The sequence below is a fragment of the Lissotriton helveticus genome, chromosome 8 (assembly GCF_964261635.1).
Source record: "Lissotriton helveticus chromosome 8, aLisHel1.1, whole genome shotgun sequence".
NCBI lineage: Eukaryota > Metazoa > Chordata > Amphibia > Caudata > Salamandridae > Lissotriton > Lissotriton helveticus.
The window spans coordinates 192,198,087-192,217,063 of record NC_136069.1 but is presented as its reverse complement, the minus strand read 5'-3'; the positions used below and the strand labels follow the sequence as shown (position 1 = coordinate 192,217,063).

General features: G+C 52.3%; 1 protein-coding gene across 1 annotated transcript in view; it reads left to right on the top strand.

Moving 5' to 3' along the window:
• The window catches only part of LOC144773718 (uncharacterized), a 104,758-nt gene that overhangs the window by 39,682 nt on the left and 46,099 nt on the right, over positions 1–18,977 (top strand). The window contains exon 2 of the mRNA XM_078658861.1: positions 8,697–8,845. Within this exon, the coding sequence (XP_078514987.1) occupies positions 8,697–8,845 (149 nt within the window). The remainder of the gene's footprint in view (positions 1–8,696; positions 8,846–18,977) is intronic.

Here is an 18,977-nt window from a genome sequence, read left to right as displayed (position 1 = left end):
CTGAGAAATGCACCTTTGTTCATCGAAAGGAGATCCTGGAACGTGAAGCAAAGCTGCATCAGGGGCGTAACAAATCAATCAATCAATCAAAGCATTTATATAGCGCACTACTCACCCGGGGGGTCTCAAGGCGCTAGGGGAGGGGGGGGTCCGCTACTGCTCGAACAGCCAGGTCTTGAGCTGCTTCCTGAAGGCAAGGTTGTCCTGGGTCAGGCGGAGGTGGGTCGGGAGGGAGTTCCAAGTCTTGGCGGCCAGGTAGGAGAAGGACCTTCCTCCTGTTGTGGCTCTTCGGATGCGGGGGATGGCGGCGAGGGCGTGGCCGGTTGATCGGAGCTGGCGTGTGGGAGCGTAGAAGTTGAGGCGGCTGTTGAGGTATCCTGGGCCTTGGTTGTGTAGGGCTTTGTGTGCGTGGGTGAGGAGGAGGAAGGTGATTCTCTTGTTGACCGGGAGCCAGTGCAGATCCCTCAGGTGTCCGGCGATGTGGCTGCGGCGGGGGATGTCCAAGATGAGTCGTGCTGAGGCGTTCTGAATCCGCTGGAGTCTCTTCTGGAGTTTGGCGGTGGTTCCGGCGTAGAGGGTGTTGCCGTAGTCCAGAAGGCTGGTGACGAGGGCCTGGGTGACTGTCTTCCTGGTCTCGGTGGGGATCCACCGGAAGATCTTACGTAGCATGCGCAGGATGTTGAAGCACGACGAGGAGACGGCGTTGACTTGTCTGGTCATGGAGAGGGAGGAGTCCAGGATGAAGCCCAGGTTGTGTGCGTGGTCAGTTGGTTTGGGTGCGCTGCCCAGGGCGGGGGGCCACCAGGAGTCGTCCCAGGCGGAGGGTGAGGAACCCAGGATGAGGACTTCCGTCTTGTCCGAGTTCAGTTTCAGGCGGCTGTTCATCATCCACTTGGCTACGTCTGTCATCCCTTCGTGTAGGTTGGTTCTGGCGGTGGCGGGTTCGTTGGTGAGGGAGAGGATCAGCTGGGTGTCGTCGGCGTAGGAGATGATGTTGAGGTTGTGTTGGCACGCGATGACTGCGAGGGGGCTCATGTAGACGTTGAAGAGGGTTGGGCTGAGCGAGGAGCCTTGTGGGACGCCGCAGATGACTTCGGTGGCTTCTGATCTGAACGGGGGAAGGTGGACTCTCTGTGTCCTTCCGGCGAGGAACGAGGTGATCCATTCCAGTGCCTTCTCCTGGAGTCCGATGCTGCTGAGGCGCTGCACTAGGGTGCGGTGGCAGACAGTGTTGAAGGCCGCGTAGAGATCTAGGAGGATGAGGGCCGCTGTTTCTCTGTTGTCGAGCAGGGCTCGGATGTCATCGGTGGCTGCGATTAGGGCGGTCTCGGTGCTGTGGTTGGCCCGGAAGCCAGACTGCGAGAGGTCGAGGGAACCGTTCGTCTCGAGGAAGGCGGCCAGCTGCTTGTTGACGGTCTTCTCGATGACTTTTGCAGGAAACGGGAGCAGCGAGATGGGGCGGTAGTTCTTGAGGTCGGTGGGGTCGGCTGATGGCTTCTTGAGTAGAGCGCTGAGTTTGGTGTGCTTCCAGCTCTCCGTTGTCGAGCAGGGCTCGGATGTCATCGGTGGCTGCGATTAGGGCGGTCTCGGTGCTGTGGTTGGCCCGGAAGCCAGACTGCGAGAGGTCGAGGGAACCGTTCGTCTCGAGGAAGGCGGCCAGCTGCTTGTTGACGGTCTTCTCGATGACTTTTGCAGGAAATGGGAGCAGCGAGATGGGGCGGTAGTTCTTGAGGTCGGTGGGGTCGGCTGATGGCTTCTTGAGTAGAGCGCTGAGTTTGGCGTGCTTCCAGCTCTCCGGGAAGGTAGCGGTGTCAAAGGAGGTGTTGATGATGTCCCGCAGGTGGGGTGCGATGACAGCGTCGGCCTTGTTGAAGACGTGGTGAGGGCAGGGGTCGGTCGGAGATCCGGAGTGGATGGAGTTCATCGTGCGGATGGTGTCTTCGGGGCTGATCGGGGTCCAGGCGCAGAGGGTGGTGGTGGGGGGCGGTGGTTCAGTCGTGGCGTGCGTCGGTTGAGTGTTGAAGCTGTTGTGTATGTCCGCGATCTTGTTGTGGAAGTAGGAGGCGAGGGAGTTGCAGAGGTCTTGCGAAGGGGTGATGTCGTTTATTCCGGCGTTGGGGTTGGAGAGCTCTTTAACGATGTTGAAGAGTTCCTTGCTGTTGTGTGCGTTGCTGTCGAGTCGTTCCTTGAATGCAGTTTTCTTGGTGGCGCGGATCAGTTGGTGGTGTTTTTGGGTGGCGAGCTTGAGGGCAGTCGTGTTGTTCGGTGTTGGGTCTCTACGCCAGGTTCTCTCGAGGGCTCGGCAGTTCTTCTTGGAGCTCTTGAGTTTGTCGGTGAACCATGGGGCCTTCTTGCTGCCGGGTCTGCTAGGCGGGGTCTTCAGAGGGGCAAGGTCGTCTGCGCAGTTGCTGATCCACTTTGCGAGGTTGGTGGCGGCCTGGCTTGGGTTCGTTGCGCTGGTGGGAGGGTTCATGCTCAGGGAAGTCGCGAGCTGGTCGGCTGTGATCTTGTTCCAGCTTCTGTGTGCAACCTGTTGCTAGTGGTGGTGGATCGTGGTCCTTCTGAAGCTGAAGTGGACGCAGCTGTGGTCCGTCCAGTGGAGTCCGGTGGCGTGGCTGAAGGTGATATCCTTGCTGGATGAGAAGACAGGGTCGAGTGTGTGTCCGGCGTAGTGGGTGGGGGTGGTCACCAGCTGCTTGAGACCGAGGTTGGCGAGGTTGTCCAGCAGGGTGGTGGTGTTGCGGTCGTTGTTGTTCTCCAGGTGGAAGTTGAGGTCCCCTAGGAGGATGTAGTCGGCGGAGAGGAGGGCGTGCGGGCTGATGAAGTCGGCGATGTCTTCGCTGAATTGTGTGCGTGGTCCCGGGGGTCTGTAGATGAGGGTGCCTCTGAGGGTGGTCTTGGGGTTGATGTGGATCTGGAAGTGCAGGTGTTCGGCGGGTGCGAGGGTGTCGTCTGTGTTGGTCGTGATGCGGATGGTGTTCCTGTGGATGATGGCAATGCCTCCTCCTGTCTGGTTGGCGATGGCGATGTCGGGCGATGAGGAGGCGTTCATCCAGGTTTCCGTGAGGAAGGCGACGTCTGGGGCTGTGGTGTCGATCAGGTTCCAGAGTTGGACGGCGTGTCTGTGGACGGAGCGGGTGTTGAGCAGGATGCACTTGAGGTGGTTGCTGCTGGTGCTCGGCTTGGTCGAAGCTGGTGTAGTGCAGGTCCGGATGCAGGTGAACTTGCAGGAGTGGCAGCCGAAGGGACCGTGGGTGCGTCTCGGGGTGGCTCGATAGCAGCCCGGGCTTCGACCAGCGTTGAGTGCGTAGAGTTCGGCGGTGTCGTAGGTTCGGCGGGTGGGCTGGTGTCTGCGGGGGCCAGGGGTCCTGGCACTGGGCGCGGTCCAGGCACGGACGGGCGCAGACGGGCTTACCTTTGGCGCACCTTCGGCGCTCAATCGGTGCTCCCGCTGCGCGCGTCCGCTGCGCGGTCGCTCTGGGGGCGTCATAAGTGAGGCGCCGGGAGGGCGGGTCAGCTGGGTGGCGGGAGCGGGGCGGCCAATGGGCAGGAGGGGGGCGGGGGCGGCGGTGGTCTGCGGCAGGAAGGAGGTCCGAGGGCGGCTCAGCGGCCGCTGGGTCGTCCGGCGGACGGTAAGAGACACAAAGAAGGGGGAGGGCAGCAGAGGGGGGAAAGGGGTGCAAAGAGGGCAAAGAGGAAAATAAAGAGGTAAAAAACGAGTGATTTAGCAGAGGGGAGAAGGAAGAGGAAAACGACGAAGGCAAGAGCAAGAGACAAACACTCCTGCAGCCCCCGCAGTAAGGGGAGGGGGCAGCATTCAGTATCTGAAGGGGGCCCCCACAGCTCATCGGTAGAGAGCTGTATGTCTCTTGTTCTGAAGCAGCTGCTGCAGTCTGCAGTCTGCTCAGAGCTCCTCCCGGGACCCAGGACTGAAGAGAAACAAAGTATCAACTTACATTGTTTCTCTTCAGTCAGATCTGGGCGGAACAAGGATGGGGGTGAGGGCCCTCAGAATTACAGGAGGTCTGGGATGTGCACAGCATTTACCGGGATCTCGCTCTGTAAGTAGGTGTTAACCTAGTGATCTTCCTGCGTGGGGCGGGGAGGGGGACTGATTATGCGGAAGGTTTGGTCGTGACTGCAGGGGCATCTTAAGGATTTTGGGGGCCCTGGGCCAAACTATTTTGGGGGCCCCTGTTCAGGATATCTTTCAGTTTAAAATATCCAATTTCAGGCCTTTTATGACCACTGTGGCAAAATGTTAAATGTTTTATATGTATTTATTCAGGGATAGTGACTTGTGTTTTCAATATTTAACACAGCAGCAGCTCACAAATATTGTTGCAAATAATCTCTGTGACGCCCTCCCATTTCTCATATGTGAGGTCCTCTTTTGATCTAAAAGAAACTTTTTTTTGGGATGTTGCATGAAACATTAACAGAGCATTTCTCTGCAAATTATCTGTAATCAACCACATTCAAAAAGAAATACTGTATTTAAGAAATGTGTTTAAGAATTACTCAAGATCATCAGGGTAAAACATAACAGAGCTGGCTTTAAAAGGGGCCCCCTAAAAAGACTGGGGCCCTGGGCCAGACTTTGGTAACTACTGACTTAGAGACTCACAGTGTGGCATGTGAAGACAAGCCCAGGTCCAGTTGCAACTGATCAGCTGGGCAGTTGTAGGAAAAGCCTCTTGGAGCGTCTTGTATCCCGGTAGATTGACAGGTGGTCAGCCTTATGACCCTTGGAGTCCACTTCCTTATCATGGGTACACGAGGAAGGACAGGTCTGGTCTTCTAGGCTCTTCTCGTCTCAGACAGCAGATTTAGTGCTCTTTTAATCTTCCAGAGGTCCATGAGTGTCCTGAAGTCTGTGCCTATCACTGACACATGTATTACTGGTATGAGCTAGTGGGTGGGAATGACCCCTGAGGGCGCCCTACGCAATAGGAGACAGGTTCCCACGGCTAACCCTACTCACTTTGAACATTTTCAAAATGGCTGAATTCTTCAGCCACACTAAACTTGGACTCTGAGGGCTGGGGTAAGTGTGGAGTATACTATGCTAATCCTAGTGCCCTCGCACATCTATCACTAAACTCCAGTTCTAAACAGTCCCTGTACCCCCAACATACTCAGAGGCAGGATTCTGATGATCAAATCAAAGCTGCGCTTTTGGCAACCAGAAAGTAGATGCACATAAAGGGTTATGCCATTCTGTTCTCCTCATTTGTAGTGCCCCCCTGAATGTTATATGTAAAACTCTAGCAGACCTGTTAAGCAGGATGTGACATTCAAGCAGAATTTGACATTCTAATGTCAAAGGGGATGCTCCTCTAAAACAGTTATGGGGTAGCTCCTCTTCCTTCCGGGGTTGGTGCCTGGCAACTAGAAGGACAAAAGGAGTGGCAGGCCCAGGTGCGAGATACATCTGCTTGTGACAAGGGAGGCCCCTATGAAGTGCACCACTGAGGCCTTGGGCAGGTAAACAGTACATTTTCCAGTGTCTTTCCTGTAATAGTTGGACAAAAATTCGACTATTAACTTGGATTTTGTTTAACTATTAAAAAGAGTCCTTGAATTATTTTGCTAGCTGTTACCAATTTGAAATTACCATTATATGGTGCTTTAACCCTTTGCATGCTGATGACGGAACCGCTCCGTCATCAGCTGCGGTGGCGCTGTGCTGATGACGGAGCGGTTCCGTCATGGCCCTGCCGCCGCGCCTGTGCGGCGCGGATTCCGCGCCTGCGCTGGCCGTTCTATTGAGCGGGCGGGGCCAAGACGGAACCGCTCCGTCATCAGCACAGCTCAACCGCGGCTGGTGACGGAGCGGTTCCGTCACCAGCATGCGGCCGCCGCGCGGCCGCCCTGCCCCCTTAGCACTGCGGCGGAATAGCCGCCGCAGTGAAGGGGTTAATGTAATCCAGCACTTCCCTACGGATGCAGTCAGCCTCGCTACAGTGAAAATAGCTTTTATGGTTTTTCACTGTAAGAACATGCAGTATATTAAACTTCTACACATCCTGCTTTTAAATAGCTGGCATCCTGCCCAATGGACAAAAGGGCTTACATTAAGGGTGACTTATTATTATTTATAAGGAAGGTTTGGGCCTGTCAAACAGGTTTATTATCAAAGGTTGAATTGTCAGGTTAAACCTGCACAGCCAGGCTACAGTGGTAGCCATGGAGACATGCTTTATTCCATCACTACAGTTGTTGACACAATGAGTGCTGCAGCGCACTGGTGACATTTAACTAACAGGCCCTGGGTACACTTTGGGTACTATATGCTAGGGACTTATGGCTATGTTAAATATGTCAATCAGGAGTATATGAATGTTGCCATGTTGAGAAGAGAAGCACAACAAGCATGTTACCACTGGTTAGCAGGGGAAAAGTGCACAGAGTTGCATAGCCAGCAAGAATAGGGTTCAGCAAAAAGGCCATTAAATCGGTGTGACCCTGAAGAGAGGGAACATTTCCAACAACCACCCCTGACGTCCTTCCTGCACACGTACCTCATCCAGGTAACATGCAGCTGGAATGCTGGCTCGTTGGTTTCCTCAATGCTCACTGCCAGTCAGCCTGGCTAGAAGGCTATACAGATAGGAGAGAGTTGCCAATCTCCCACCTGCCGTACAACACTGCTGCTGAACATCTGGCGGTTCAAGGCTATATGCAAAGACTAAAGACGCCCTTTAACCCATAGAGTATATTGCGAGGAACAGTTTGGCACTTGTTACCTGGTTTTTCGGGGGATTAATTGCCAGGCCATTCACAGGCACTCTCACGATGGCAGCCATGACAAAGCTGGAACAAGGTGTGCGTCATTTCCGGCGGCCTTAATGGACACAGCAAAGCAGGGGAGGGGAAGAATAAGTGTGACTTATGTGAGCAGAAACAACTTCACCAGCTCTGGGCTTTTCTGGGATCTCTCGTTTTATTTCTGTGTTCGTCCTTTTCAACGGGAATAGCTCCCAGAATGCACTGCTTTATTAAATGACAGTGCGTGATTTGAAACAGACTGTCACGGGGCATGGAATCATTTAACAAGTGCTGCACGGCACTACCACCGGAGCCCTGTAAACCATTAAAGGAATGACTGCTAACGAAACCTTCCACTCCACACCACATTACCCGTCGATGCACTCACCCTTCATTTAACCGTTCACTCACTCGCCCCTTTACCAGCCATCCAACCATACACCCATCGGGCCATCTATTAATGCACTGAGTCACTCGGTGCACTTGTGTGCCCATTCATCCATATATACAAGCATTCATTCATTCATTCATCCATCAGTGCACTCAATCATTCATCCAAACATTGACTTTTTCATGCATTCACCGCTCACTTGCTATTCATGTTATCAGAGGAGGAGAAAGACTTGTTTCCCAAAGACATTCTCATGACGTCAGTGCTCGTTTTTCTATCACATTCACTGAAATCATAAATAGTGAAATGACTGGAATATCACCAATCGCCTCAAGGGCCATGAGGCTCCGCACAGACCTTACCACTGCTGCCAGATAGGTACCAGGGGTCCATTCCTAGGAGGTGAGGGAGTTTGTATTCATGAGTGAAGCTCGAGGACTCCCGTGTCTGCTGATGATGTCACGCCTCGGGTTGGGGACCGGGAGATGGCACAGCGACGGGGGATCAGTGAGAAGGGCTCGGACGGAGGCCATGACTGGGGGCTGTGGACTGAGGGGGATTTTGGGAGGTCCATCCCTGGGCCGGGACGGGCAGTGGGACGGGAAGTGCTTCTACTTGTCAGTGAGTGGAATGGCTGTTTTTAATCCCCTTACATTTATGTGCTACGGATTTCAAACAGTAGAAAGTGTAAAATGTAAATATTCTTCGAACAATTCATAACATTGAAGTACGTCATTTCTACACAGTGTTAAACAGCGGTGGTACCACAGGAAGGAGTGGATTACTGGACAGGACTCGAGAGGAAGAGCAGGACAGACAGGGAGATTTTGTTGTTGCAGTTTTTATAGCGCTAAATCGACCCGAAGGTAACAGAGCGCTACACTTGAGCACCAGTTACATGACAGAGGAACACATTCATTATTAAGGCCAGGGGAGATCTGCCCAAAATCACAGGAAGTGTGAGCCTCCTGCCAGGCCCGAACCTCGTCCCAGAGTTTCAAGGTCGGCCGCTCAAGCCGTTAAACCACAACCTCACCCGTATTGGAAATGGTGATGTGGCCCAGTAAAAATAATGTAATTTGTACAATGAAGGAGCCCTTTTTGAGCACGTTATGAGAATGCGGCCTATGATAAAACGTTTCATTTATTTTAAATGAAGACTGAGAAAAAGCTACATTTTAGATTGACTTGAAAGGCGCGTGCCTTCCCAGCGGCACCAGAAGCAGAATCCTGTGAATGGAACGCTTATGTCACATCACCGTGATGTCACGAGTGGCAGGGCAAATGCAAGGGAGGGGGGCGTCACCGCAGCGGAAAGGAGGTGGGGTGGGGGTCTTCTTTCATGTTCATCGCTGGTTCTTTTGTCATTAAATAGTTTGATTTACTTAACAAATTCCGCAATACCCGTGCCTTGCAGGCTCCCCCGTTAATCTTAAAACACATGGTATCACCCACAAAGTTGTGATGTATGATGATACGTCGAAAAGCCAACATTGTGACGTGTCCTTGGTTTAAGAGGCTGGTAACCAGGCAGCTGCAGCATTTCACTCGGGGACACCGGACGGAAAGGACCGCTGCTGGCGGCTGGAGCTCGGGCCAGGGAGAGGCCGAAGCTGCAGGGGCTGAGCAGGCTCCGAAAACGGCGTGGGGCAGTGAGAGGGGTGGACGGAATAAGGAGACAAGGTGAGTGAATGAACCAAACTGAAAGCTGAACTTGAAATCAAACTGAAAACTAACTTGAAACTGACTTGAAATTCTAATACCCTTTCCCTGAAAACTAAACTGAACTTGAAACTGACTTGAAACTGACTCGAAATTCTAATACCCTTCCCTGAAAACTAAACTGAACTTGAAACTGACTTGAAACCAAACTTGAAACTGACTTGAAATTCCAATTCCCTTCCCCCTTTTCATCTTCTCCTTTTCCATCCATTTAATTTCATTTACTTTTCTTCTTTTCCTTTCCTTAATTTCCATTACCTTCCTTCCGCCAAATCACCTCTTCTCTCTTTTTCTCCTCTCCCCTTCTCCTCCTTTCCTTTCTGCCCTTCCTTTCCTTCCTGCCATTCCCTGCCCTCCTGCCCTTTCCCACCGTCCGGCCCTTCCTTTCCCTCCTGCCCTGCCTTTCCCTTCTGCTCTGCCCTCCTGTCCTCCTCCCTCTCTCCTCCTAAACTCATTCCTTGTCTCCTCTTATACCTCTTCCCTGTCTCATACACCTTCCCTTCCCTCCCCTTCCCTGTCTCCTCCTATACCCTTCTTCCCTTCCTTTCCTTCTTCCTTTCCTTTACCTTTCCTTCCCTTCCTCCTTTCCTTAACCTTTCCTTCCCTTCATCCCTCACCGTCCCACCACTCCCCTTCACCTCCCCCTTCCTTTCCCTATCCCCTCCCTATCCTCTCCCTGTCCCCTCCCCTCTCCTCTCCATTCCTTCCCTTACCTTCCCCATTCTCCCTTTCCTATCCCATATCCCTTTCCTTTGCCCTTTCCCTTTCCTTTGCCCATTTCCCTTTTCTTTCCCCCTTTTCATATCCCCCTTTCCTTCATTTGCCTTCCCTGCCCTTCCTTTTGCTTGCCTTGTCTCACCCTATACCCGTCCAACCCCCACTTCCCCTCCCTTTACTTCTTCCCTTCTCTTCCCTGAGTCCTCCTAGACCCTTCCTTTCCATCTCCACCTATACGCCTTCCCTGTCTATACCCTTTCCCTTCCCTTCCCTGTCTCCTATACCCCTCTTCCGTTCCCTTTTTACCCATACCCCTTCCCTTTTTTCTCCTATATCCGTCCATTCCCTCTCTCCTATACCCCTTCCCTCCTCCTCATATACCGCTCCCCTCTCCTCACCTACCCTTCTCTGACCCCTTCTTTATCCCTTCCCAGTCTCCTCCTATCCACATTCCCTTCCCTGTCTTCTCATATACCTCCTCCCTTTCAGTCCTTTCCCTTTCTCCTCCTCATACCCCTTCCCTGCCTCCTTCTAAACCCCTTCTCTGTCTCCTCCTATACCCTTCTTCCCTTCCCTTCCCTTCCATTACCTTCCCTTCCCCTCCCTTCCTTTCCCTTCCCTTCCCTTCTCTTCCCTTCCCTTCCATTTCTTTACCTTCCTTCCCTTCCCTTTCTTTACCTTTCCCTCCCTCCCTTCCTTTTCTTTACCTTTCCTTTCCTTCCTCCTTCCCTTTACCTTTCCTTCCCTTCATCTCTTTCCATCCACTACTCCCCTTCACTTCCCCGTCCTTTCCATTTCCCTTCCCCGTCTCCTTCCCTTCCCCATTCTCCCTTTCCCATCCCATCTCCCTTTCCTATTCCCTTTCCTTTGCCCTTTCCCTTTCCTTTGCCCATTTCCCTTTTCTTTCCCCCTTTTCATATCCCCCTTTCCTTCATTTGCCTTCCCTGCCCTTCCTTTCGCTTGCCTTGTCTCACCCTATACCCTTCCAACCCCCACTTTCCCCTCCCTTTACTTCTTCCCTTCTCTTCCCTGATTCCTCATATTACCCTTCCATTCCAACTCCACCTATACCCCTCCCCTGTCTCTGTCTATACTCCTTCCCTTCCCTTCCCTGTCTCCTTCTATACCCCTCTCTTCCGTTCAATTTTTACCCATACCCCTTCCCTTTTTTCTCCTATACCCGTCCCTTCCCTCTCTCCTATACCCCTTCCCTGCCTCCTCCTATACCCTTCCCCTCTCCTCACCTTCCATTCCCCCTTCTTTTTCCCTTCCCAGTCTCCTCCTTTACCCATTCCCTTCCCTGTCTGCTCATATACCACTTCCCTTTCAGTCCTTTCCCTTTCTCCTCCTATACACAGGAGGAGGAATCGCTATCGTCCATAAGAAATCCATCCGCATCTCAACCAGCTCTGACGTCAATCTCGCCAACTCCGAACACCTTCACTTCCAGATCCACACCGACCCCAAGACCACACTCAGAGGCACCCTCCTCTACAGACCACCAGGACCCCGCTCAAAATTCAGTGAAGACATCACGGACTTCATCACTCCACACGCGCTCCCCTCCAAAGACTACATCCTTCTGGGAGACCTCAACTTCCACCTTGAAAAGAACAACGACCGCAACACCACCACCCTCTTGGACAACCTCGCCAACCTCGGACTTAAACAACTTGTCACTTCCCCCACCCACATCGCAGGTCACACACTCGACCCTATCTTCACCTCCAGCAATCATGTCTCCTTCAGCCACACCACGGACCTCCTCTGGACTGACCACAGCTGCGTTCACTTCACCTACAACAAGCCAAAACCCATCAACCACCTCCAACCAACTCTGCAAAGAAACTGGAACAAAATCACCATCGACCAGATCTCCTCATCGCTCCTTCTAAACACCCCAGCCCACTCTTCTAACCCAGACCAAGCCGCCGCCAACTTCACCCTATGGTTATCCAACACCGCCGACACCTTAGCACCACTGAAAAAACGTCAAAGCAAACCTGGCAGCAAGAAGGCCTCATGGTTCAACGATGATCTTAAGAGGTCCAAGAAACTTTGCCGCTCCCTTGGAAAGACCTGGAAAAAAGACCCAACCACGAGCACCAAGGAAGCCTTCAAAAACGCCACCCGCACACACCACCAACTAATCCGAAAGGCCAAGAAAACAGCATTCAAGGATCGACTTGACAACAACGCCCACAACAGCAAGGAACTTTTCAACATCGTCAAGGAATTTACCAATCCCTCGGCCAACTCCAACGACATCACCCCCTCTCAAGCCCTCTGCGACTCCCTAGCCTCATTCTTCCACAACAAAATTGCAGACATCCACAACAGCTTCGACAACCAACCCGGAGTCCAACCCACCCAACCTTATGCTGAACATTCTCCCCCCTTGAACACCCTTAACGACTGGAACCCAATCTCCACTGAGGACACCATCCGCCTGATGAACTCCATCCACTCAGGATCCCCCACAGACCCATGTCCTCATCACATCTTCAACAAAGCAGACTCCGTCATAGCACCGCACCTCCGAGACGTCATCAACTGCTCCTTCAACTCCGCCACCTTCCCGGAAAGCTGGAAACACGCTGAACTCACCGCCCTTCTGAAAAAACCCACAGCTGACCCCACCGAACTCAAAAACTACCGTCCCATCTCGCTCCTTCCTTTCCCGGCCAAAGTCATCGAGAAAGCGGTCAACAACCAGCTCGCCGCCTTCCTCGAAACCAACAAATCCCTCGACCCCTCACAGTCCGGCTTCCGAGCAAAACACAGCACTGAGACCGCCCTCATCGCAGCAACAGACGACATTCGAACCCTACTGGACAATGGAGACACAGTCGCCCTCATCCTCCTCGACCTCTCTGCAGCCTTCGACACAGTCTGCCACAGCACCCTTTTACAACGCCTCAGAAACATCGGAATACGAGGAAAAGCACTTGAATGGATCACCTCGTTCCTCACCGGACGAACCCAGAAAGTCCGCCTTCCACCATTCAAGTCCGAGGCCACTGAAGTCATCTGTGGCGTACCACAAGGATCCTCACTCAGCCCCACCCTCTTCAACGTATATATGAGCCCCCTCGCGGCCATCGCCCGCCAACACAACCTCAACATCATCTCTTACGCGGATGACACTCAACTGATCCTTTCTCTCACCAATGACCCCAGCACCGCCAAAACTAACCTACACGAAGGAATGAAAGAAGTCGCCGAATGGATGAAACACAGCCGTCTGAAACTGAACTCAGATAAAACAGAAGTCCTCATATTAGGTACATCCCCCTCTGCCTGGGACGACTCTTGGTGGCCAGAGGCCCTTGGAAAAGCACCCATCCCGACAGACCACGCACGAAACCTAGGCGTTATCCTGGATTCTTCACTCTCAATGAACAGACAAGTCAACGCCGTATCCTCATCCTGCTTCAACATTCTCCGCATGCTCAAAAAAACATTTCGCTGGATCCCCACCGAAACCAGAAAAACAGTCACCCATGCTCTGGTCACGAGCCGACTGGACTACGGAAACACCCTCTACGCAGGTACCACCGCTAAACTCCAGAAGAAACTCCAACGAATCCAAAACGCCTCAGCCAGGATCATATTAGACATCCCGCGCAACGAACACATCTCTGGTCACCTGAAAGACCTCCACTGGCTACCTGCCAATAAGAGGATCACTTTCCGACTTCTAACCCACGCACACAAATCACTCTACGACATCGGACCAGAATGCCTCAACTCACGACTATCCTTCTACACCCCCTCCCGCCAACTACGTTCTTCCAGCCAAGCCCTCGCCACTGTACCTCGCATCAACAAGACCACCATGGGAGGCAGATCCTTCTCATACCTGGCTGCTAAAACATGGAACTCACTCCCCACCTACCTCCGCCTTACCCAGAACCACCTAGCATTCAGAAAGCAACTTAAAACGTGGATATTTGACAAGTAATCCTCCTCCCCTCCCTTAGCGCCTTGAGACCCTCTGGGTATGTAGTGCGCTATATAAATTCTTTGACTTGACTTGACTTGACTTACCTCTTCCCTGCCTCCTCCCTGCCTCCATCTATACCCATTCTCTGTCTCCTTCTATACCCCACTTCCCTTCCCTTTCTTTTCTTTACCTTTCCTTTCCTTCCCTTCCTCCTTTCCTTTACCTTTCCTTCCCTTCATCCCTTACTGTCCCCCCACTCCCCTTCACTTCCCCCTTCCTTTCTCTTTCCCCTCCCACTCTCCTTCCCTTCCCCATTCTCCCTTTCCTTTTCCCTTTCCTTTGCCCATTTCCCCTTTCTTTTCCTCTTTTCATACCCCCTTCCTTTCAATTGCCTTCCCTGCCCTTCCTTTCGCTTGCCTTGTCTCACCCTATACCCTTCCAACCCCCACTTCCCCTCCCTTTACTTCTTCCCTTCTTTTCCCTTCCCTCTCTCCTCCTATTATCCTTCCATGCCATCTCCACCTATACCCCTTCCCTGTCTCTGTCTATACCCTTTCCCTTCCCTTTCTCCTTCTATACCCCCTCTTCCATTCCCTTTTTACCCATACCCCTTCCTTTTTCTCCTATACCTGTCCCTTCCCTCTCTCATATACCCCTTCCCTGCCTCCTCCTATACCCTTCCCCTCCCCTCTCTTTCTCTTCCCTGACCCCTTCTTTATCCCTTCCCAGTCACCTCCTCTATACATTCCCTTCCCTGTCTTCTCCTATACCCCTTCCCTTTCAGTCCTTTCCCTTTCTCCTCCTATATCCCTTCTCCTCCTATACCCTTTCCTTCCTTTCCCTTTCATTCCCTTCCTTTTCTTTACCTTTCCTTCCTCCTTTCCTTCCTTTCATCCCTTACTGTTCCCCCTTCCTTTCACTTTCCCCTTCCCCTCTCCCTCCCTTCCTTCCCCATTCTCCCTTTCCTATCCCATCTCCCTTTCCTTTGCCCTTTCCCCTTTCCTTTGCCCATTTCCCCTTTATTTCCCCCTTTTCATATCCCCTTCCCTTCATTTGCCTTTCATGCTCTTTCTTTCACTTGCCTTGTCTCACCCTATACCCTTCCAACCCCCACTTTCCCTCCCTTTACTTCTTCCCTTCTCTTCTCTTCCCTGTCTCCTCCATTCCATCTCCACTTTTACCCCTTCCCTGTCTCTGTCTATACCCTTTCCCTTCCCTGTCCCTGTCTCCTTCTACACCCCTCTCTTCTGTTCCCTTTTCACCCATACCCCTTCCCTTTTTTCTCCTATACCCGTCCCTTCCATCTATCGTATACCCCTTCCCTGCCTCCTCCTACACCCTTCCCCTCTCCTCACCTCACCTTCCCTTCCCTAGCCCCTTCTTTTTCCCTTCCCAGTCTCCTCCTATACCCATTCCCTTCCCTGTCTTCTCATATACCTCCTCCCTTTCAGTCCTTCCCTTTCTCCTCCTATACCCCTTCCCTGCCTCCTTCTAAACCCCTTCTCTGTCTCCTCCTATACCCTTCTTCCTTTCCTTTCCATTCCATTCCTTTCCTTCCTCCTTTCCTTTACCTTTCATTCCCTTCATCCCTTACCGTCCCCCCACTCCCCTTCACTTCCCCCTTCATTTCTCTTTCCCCTCCCGCCTCTCCTTCCCTTCCCCATTCTCCCTTTCCCATCCCATCTCCCTTTCCTTTGCACTTCCCCTTTCCTTTGCCCGTTTCCCCTTTCCCCTTTTTCATAACCCCCTTCCCTTCATTTGCCTTCACTGCCCTTCCTTTCGCTTGGCTTGTCTCAGCCTATACCCTTCCAACCCCCACTTTCCCTCCCTTTACCTTTCCCTGTCGCCTCCTCCTATACCCTTTCCTTTCCCTGTCTTCTTTTATACTCTTTCCCTCCCATGTCTCCTCATGTATCCCTTCCCTTCCATCTCCTCCTATACCCCTTCCCTGATCCTTAATTTACTCCTCCCCTTCTTCCCACCCCTTCTTTCCTTCCCTTCCCCCTTCCCTTCAATTCCCCTTCTGTTTCCTGTTCCCTTCCCCCTCACCTCCCCTTTACTTCCCGCTTTTCTTTCCCTTCCCCCTTTCCTTTCCCCCTTATCATTTCCTTTCTTCTTCACCCTTTCCTTTGTGTTTTCCACTCTCCTATGCCCTTTTACGTTTTCCCCTCCCCTTCCTTTCCCTCCACTGTCTCCTCCTATACCCAATTCCTTCCCTGTCCCTCCCTGTAACCTTTCCCTTCCCTGCCTCCTCCTATACCCCTTTCCTTCCCTGTCTTCTCCCATATCCTTTCCCTGTCTCCTCCTATACCCCTTTCCTTTCATTCCCTTTCTTCTTCTATATCCTTTCACTGTCCCCTCCTAAATCCCGTCCCTGTCCCCTCATTTCCCCTTTCCCTGTCTCCTACTATAACCCTTCCCTTCACTGTCTCCTCCTATACACCTGTCTCCTCCTATACCCCTTCCCTTCCCTGTCTCCTCATATGCCTTCCATCCTCTTCCCCATTTCCTCCTATACTCCTTAACTCCCCTTCCCTATCTCCTCCTATACCCTCCCCTCCCCTCTCTCCTCCTATACCCCTTGCCCCTTCCGTTTTCCCTTCCCTTCTCTTCCCTTCTCTTCCCTTCCTCCTTTCCTTTAAATTTCTTTCCTTTCATCCCTTCCCCTCTCCATCCTTTCCCTTGCCTTCCTCTTTCCTTTTCCCCTCCCCTCCCATTCCGTCGCCCCTTCTTCCCCTTCTCCTCTTCTTTTGCCCTTTCCCTTGCCGCTTACCCCTTTCTTTTGCCCTTTTTCTTTTCCCTTTCCCTTCCCTTCATTTCCCTACCCTGCCCTTCAATCCCTTCCCTGTCTCCGCCTATACCCTTACAACCCCCACTTTCCCTCCCTTTCCTTCTTCCCTTCTCTTTCCTTTCCTGTCTTCTATTATCCACCCCTTGTCTGTTTCCTCCTATACCACTTCCCTGTCTCCTCCTATACCCTTTCCCTTCCCTTCTCTTCCATTCCCTGTCTCCTCCTATACCCCTTCCCTGTCTCCTTCTATGACCCTTCCCTTGCCATCCCTCCCATAGCTCCTCCTATACATCTTCCATGTCTCCTTCTGTACCTTTTCCCTTCGCTTCCCTGCCTCCTCCTATACCCCTCTCTACCCTTCCCTGTCTCCTCATATACCCCTGCCCTTTCCTTCTCTGTCTCCTACACCCCTTCTCTTTCCTTCCCTGTCTCCTCCTATACCCCTTCTCAGTCTCCACCTAAACCCTTTCCATGTCTCATTCTATACCCCCTCCCTTCCCTGTCTCTGCCTATCACCTTCTCTGTCTCCTCCTATACCCCTTCCTTTCCCTGTCTTCACTTATACCCCTTCCCTGTCTCCTCCTATACCCTTTAACTTCCATGTCTCCTCCTATACCCATGCCTTCCCTGTCTAATCCTCTACCACTTCCCTTCCCTGTCTCCTCCTGTACCACTCCCCTGTCTGCTCCTATACCCCTTCCCAGTCTCCTCTTAGTCCCCCTTTCCTTCCCTGTCTCCTCATACGCCTTTCACCCCCTTCCCTGTCTCCTCCTATATACCCCTTCCCTTTTCCATTTTCCCTTCCCCCTTGTCTTCTCTTCCCCCTTCCCTTTACCTTTCCTTCATCCCATCCCCTCCACTCCCCTTCCCTTTCCCCTCCCATTCCCTTCTCCCCTTCCTTTCCCCTTCTCCCTTTCCCCGTTCCTTTGCTCTTCTCTTTCTTTCTCCTTTTCATTTTCCCCTTCCCTGCCCTTCCTTTCTCTTCCCTGTCTCCACCTATACCCCTCCAACCCCCACTTTCCCTCCCTTTCCTACTTCCTTTCGTTTCCCTTTTTTGTCGTCTCCTATTACCCTTCCCTTCCCCGTCTCCTCCTATAACCCTTCCCTGTTTTCTCCTATACCCTATCCCTTCCGGTCTCCTATACCCCTTCCCTGTCTCCTCCTTTATCCCTTCCGAGTCTCCTCCTATACCCCTTCCCTTTTTCCTCCTATACCCTGTCCCTTCCTGTCTCCTGTACCCCTTCCCTGCCTCCTCCTATACCCCTCCCTTTCCCTGTCTCCTTTATCCCTTCCCGGTCTGCTCACATACCCCTTCTCTTCCCTGTCTTCTCCTATACCCCTTCCCTTCCTTTCCCTGTCTCTTCTATACCCCTTCCCTTCTCTGACTCTTCCTATACCCCTTCCATGCCTCCTCCGATACCCTTCCCTTCCTGCCTCCTCCTATACCCCTTCCCTTTCCTCTCTCCTCCTATACCTCTTCCCTTCCCTGTTTCCTTCTATACCCCTTCCCTGTCGTCTCCTCCTCCTATACCCCTTCTCTTCCCTGTCTCCTTTTATAGCCTTTACCTTCCCTCTCTACTCCTATATCTCTTCCCTCCCCTACTGTCTCCTCCTATAACCCTTCCATGTCTCCTACTTTACCCCTCCCCTTAATCCCTCCTCTTCCCTTCTCCCTTCCCTCCCCTGTTCCCTTCCATTCCACTTCTGTTCCCTTCCTCCCATTTCCTCCCCCCTTTACTTTTCTTTCCCTTCTCTTCCCCTCTCCGTTCCCTTTCACCTTCCCATTTCCTTTCCCCTTCCCCATTCATTTGCCTGTTTGCCCTTTTCCTTTTCCCCTCCCCCTTTATCTTCCATTCCCATCCCTGCCCTTCCTATCCCTTCCCTGTCTCCACCTTTACCCTTCCAACCCCACCTTTCATTTCCTTTCCTTTCCTTTCCTTTCCTTTCCTTTCCTTTCCTTTCCTTTCCTTTATTTTCCTTTCCTTTGCTTTCCTTTGCTTTCCTCCCCTGTCCTATCCCCTGCCCATCCTCTTCTCTTTCTTGGCTTTCCCTTCACTATGCATTCTTCCCTTTCCCTCACATCCCTTTCCTTTCCTCTCCTCTCCTTTCCTTTCTTTCCCTTTCCTATGCTTTCTCTACCCTTTCCCCCTTTTCCCCATTCCCTTTCCTTTCCTTTCCATTCTTTCCCTATGTCACCTCCTATACCCTTCCCTTCCATCTTCTTACCTATCTTCTGTCCTATGCCCTTCTAACTCCACCCATCCTCTTTCACTTTCCTGTTCCTTTCCCTGTCTTTCCTCTCCCCTTCTCTCTATCTCCTCGTGCCCCTTCTCCCTCTGTATTCCTCTTTTCCCTTTTCCCCTTCCCCTTCCCTCCCTCCCTCCCTTCCCCTCACCTCCCCTCCTCTCACCACTCCTCACCCACCCTGAACCCTAAAACTACCCATGACTCCCCAAAACACATACCCACCCTGAACCCTAAAATCAAACTTGGCATCCCACAACCAAACCCACCCTGAACCCTAAAATTACTGTTGGCACCCCAAAACTCATACCCACCCTGAACTCCAAAATGACTCTTGGCTGCCCAAAACCCATAGACACCATAAACCCTAAAATTACCCATGGCAACCCCAAAAC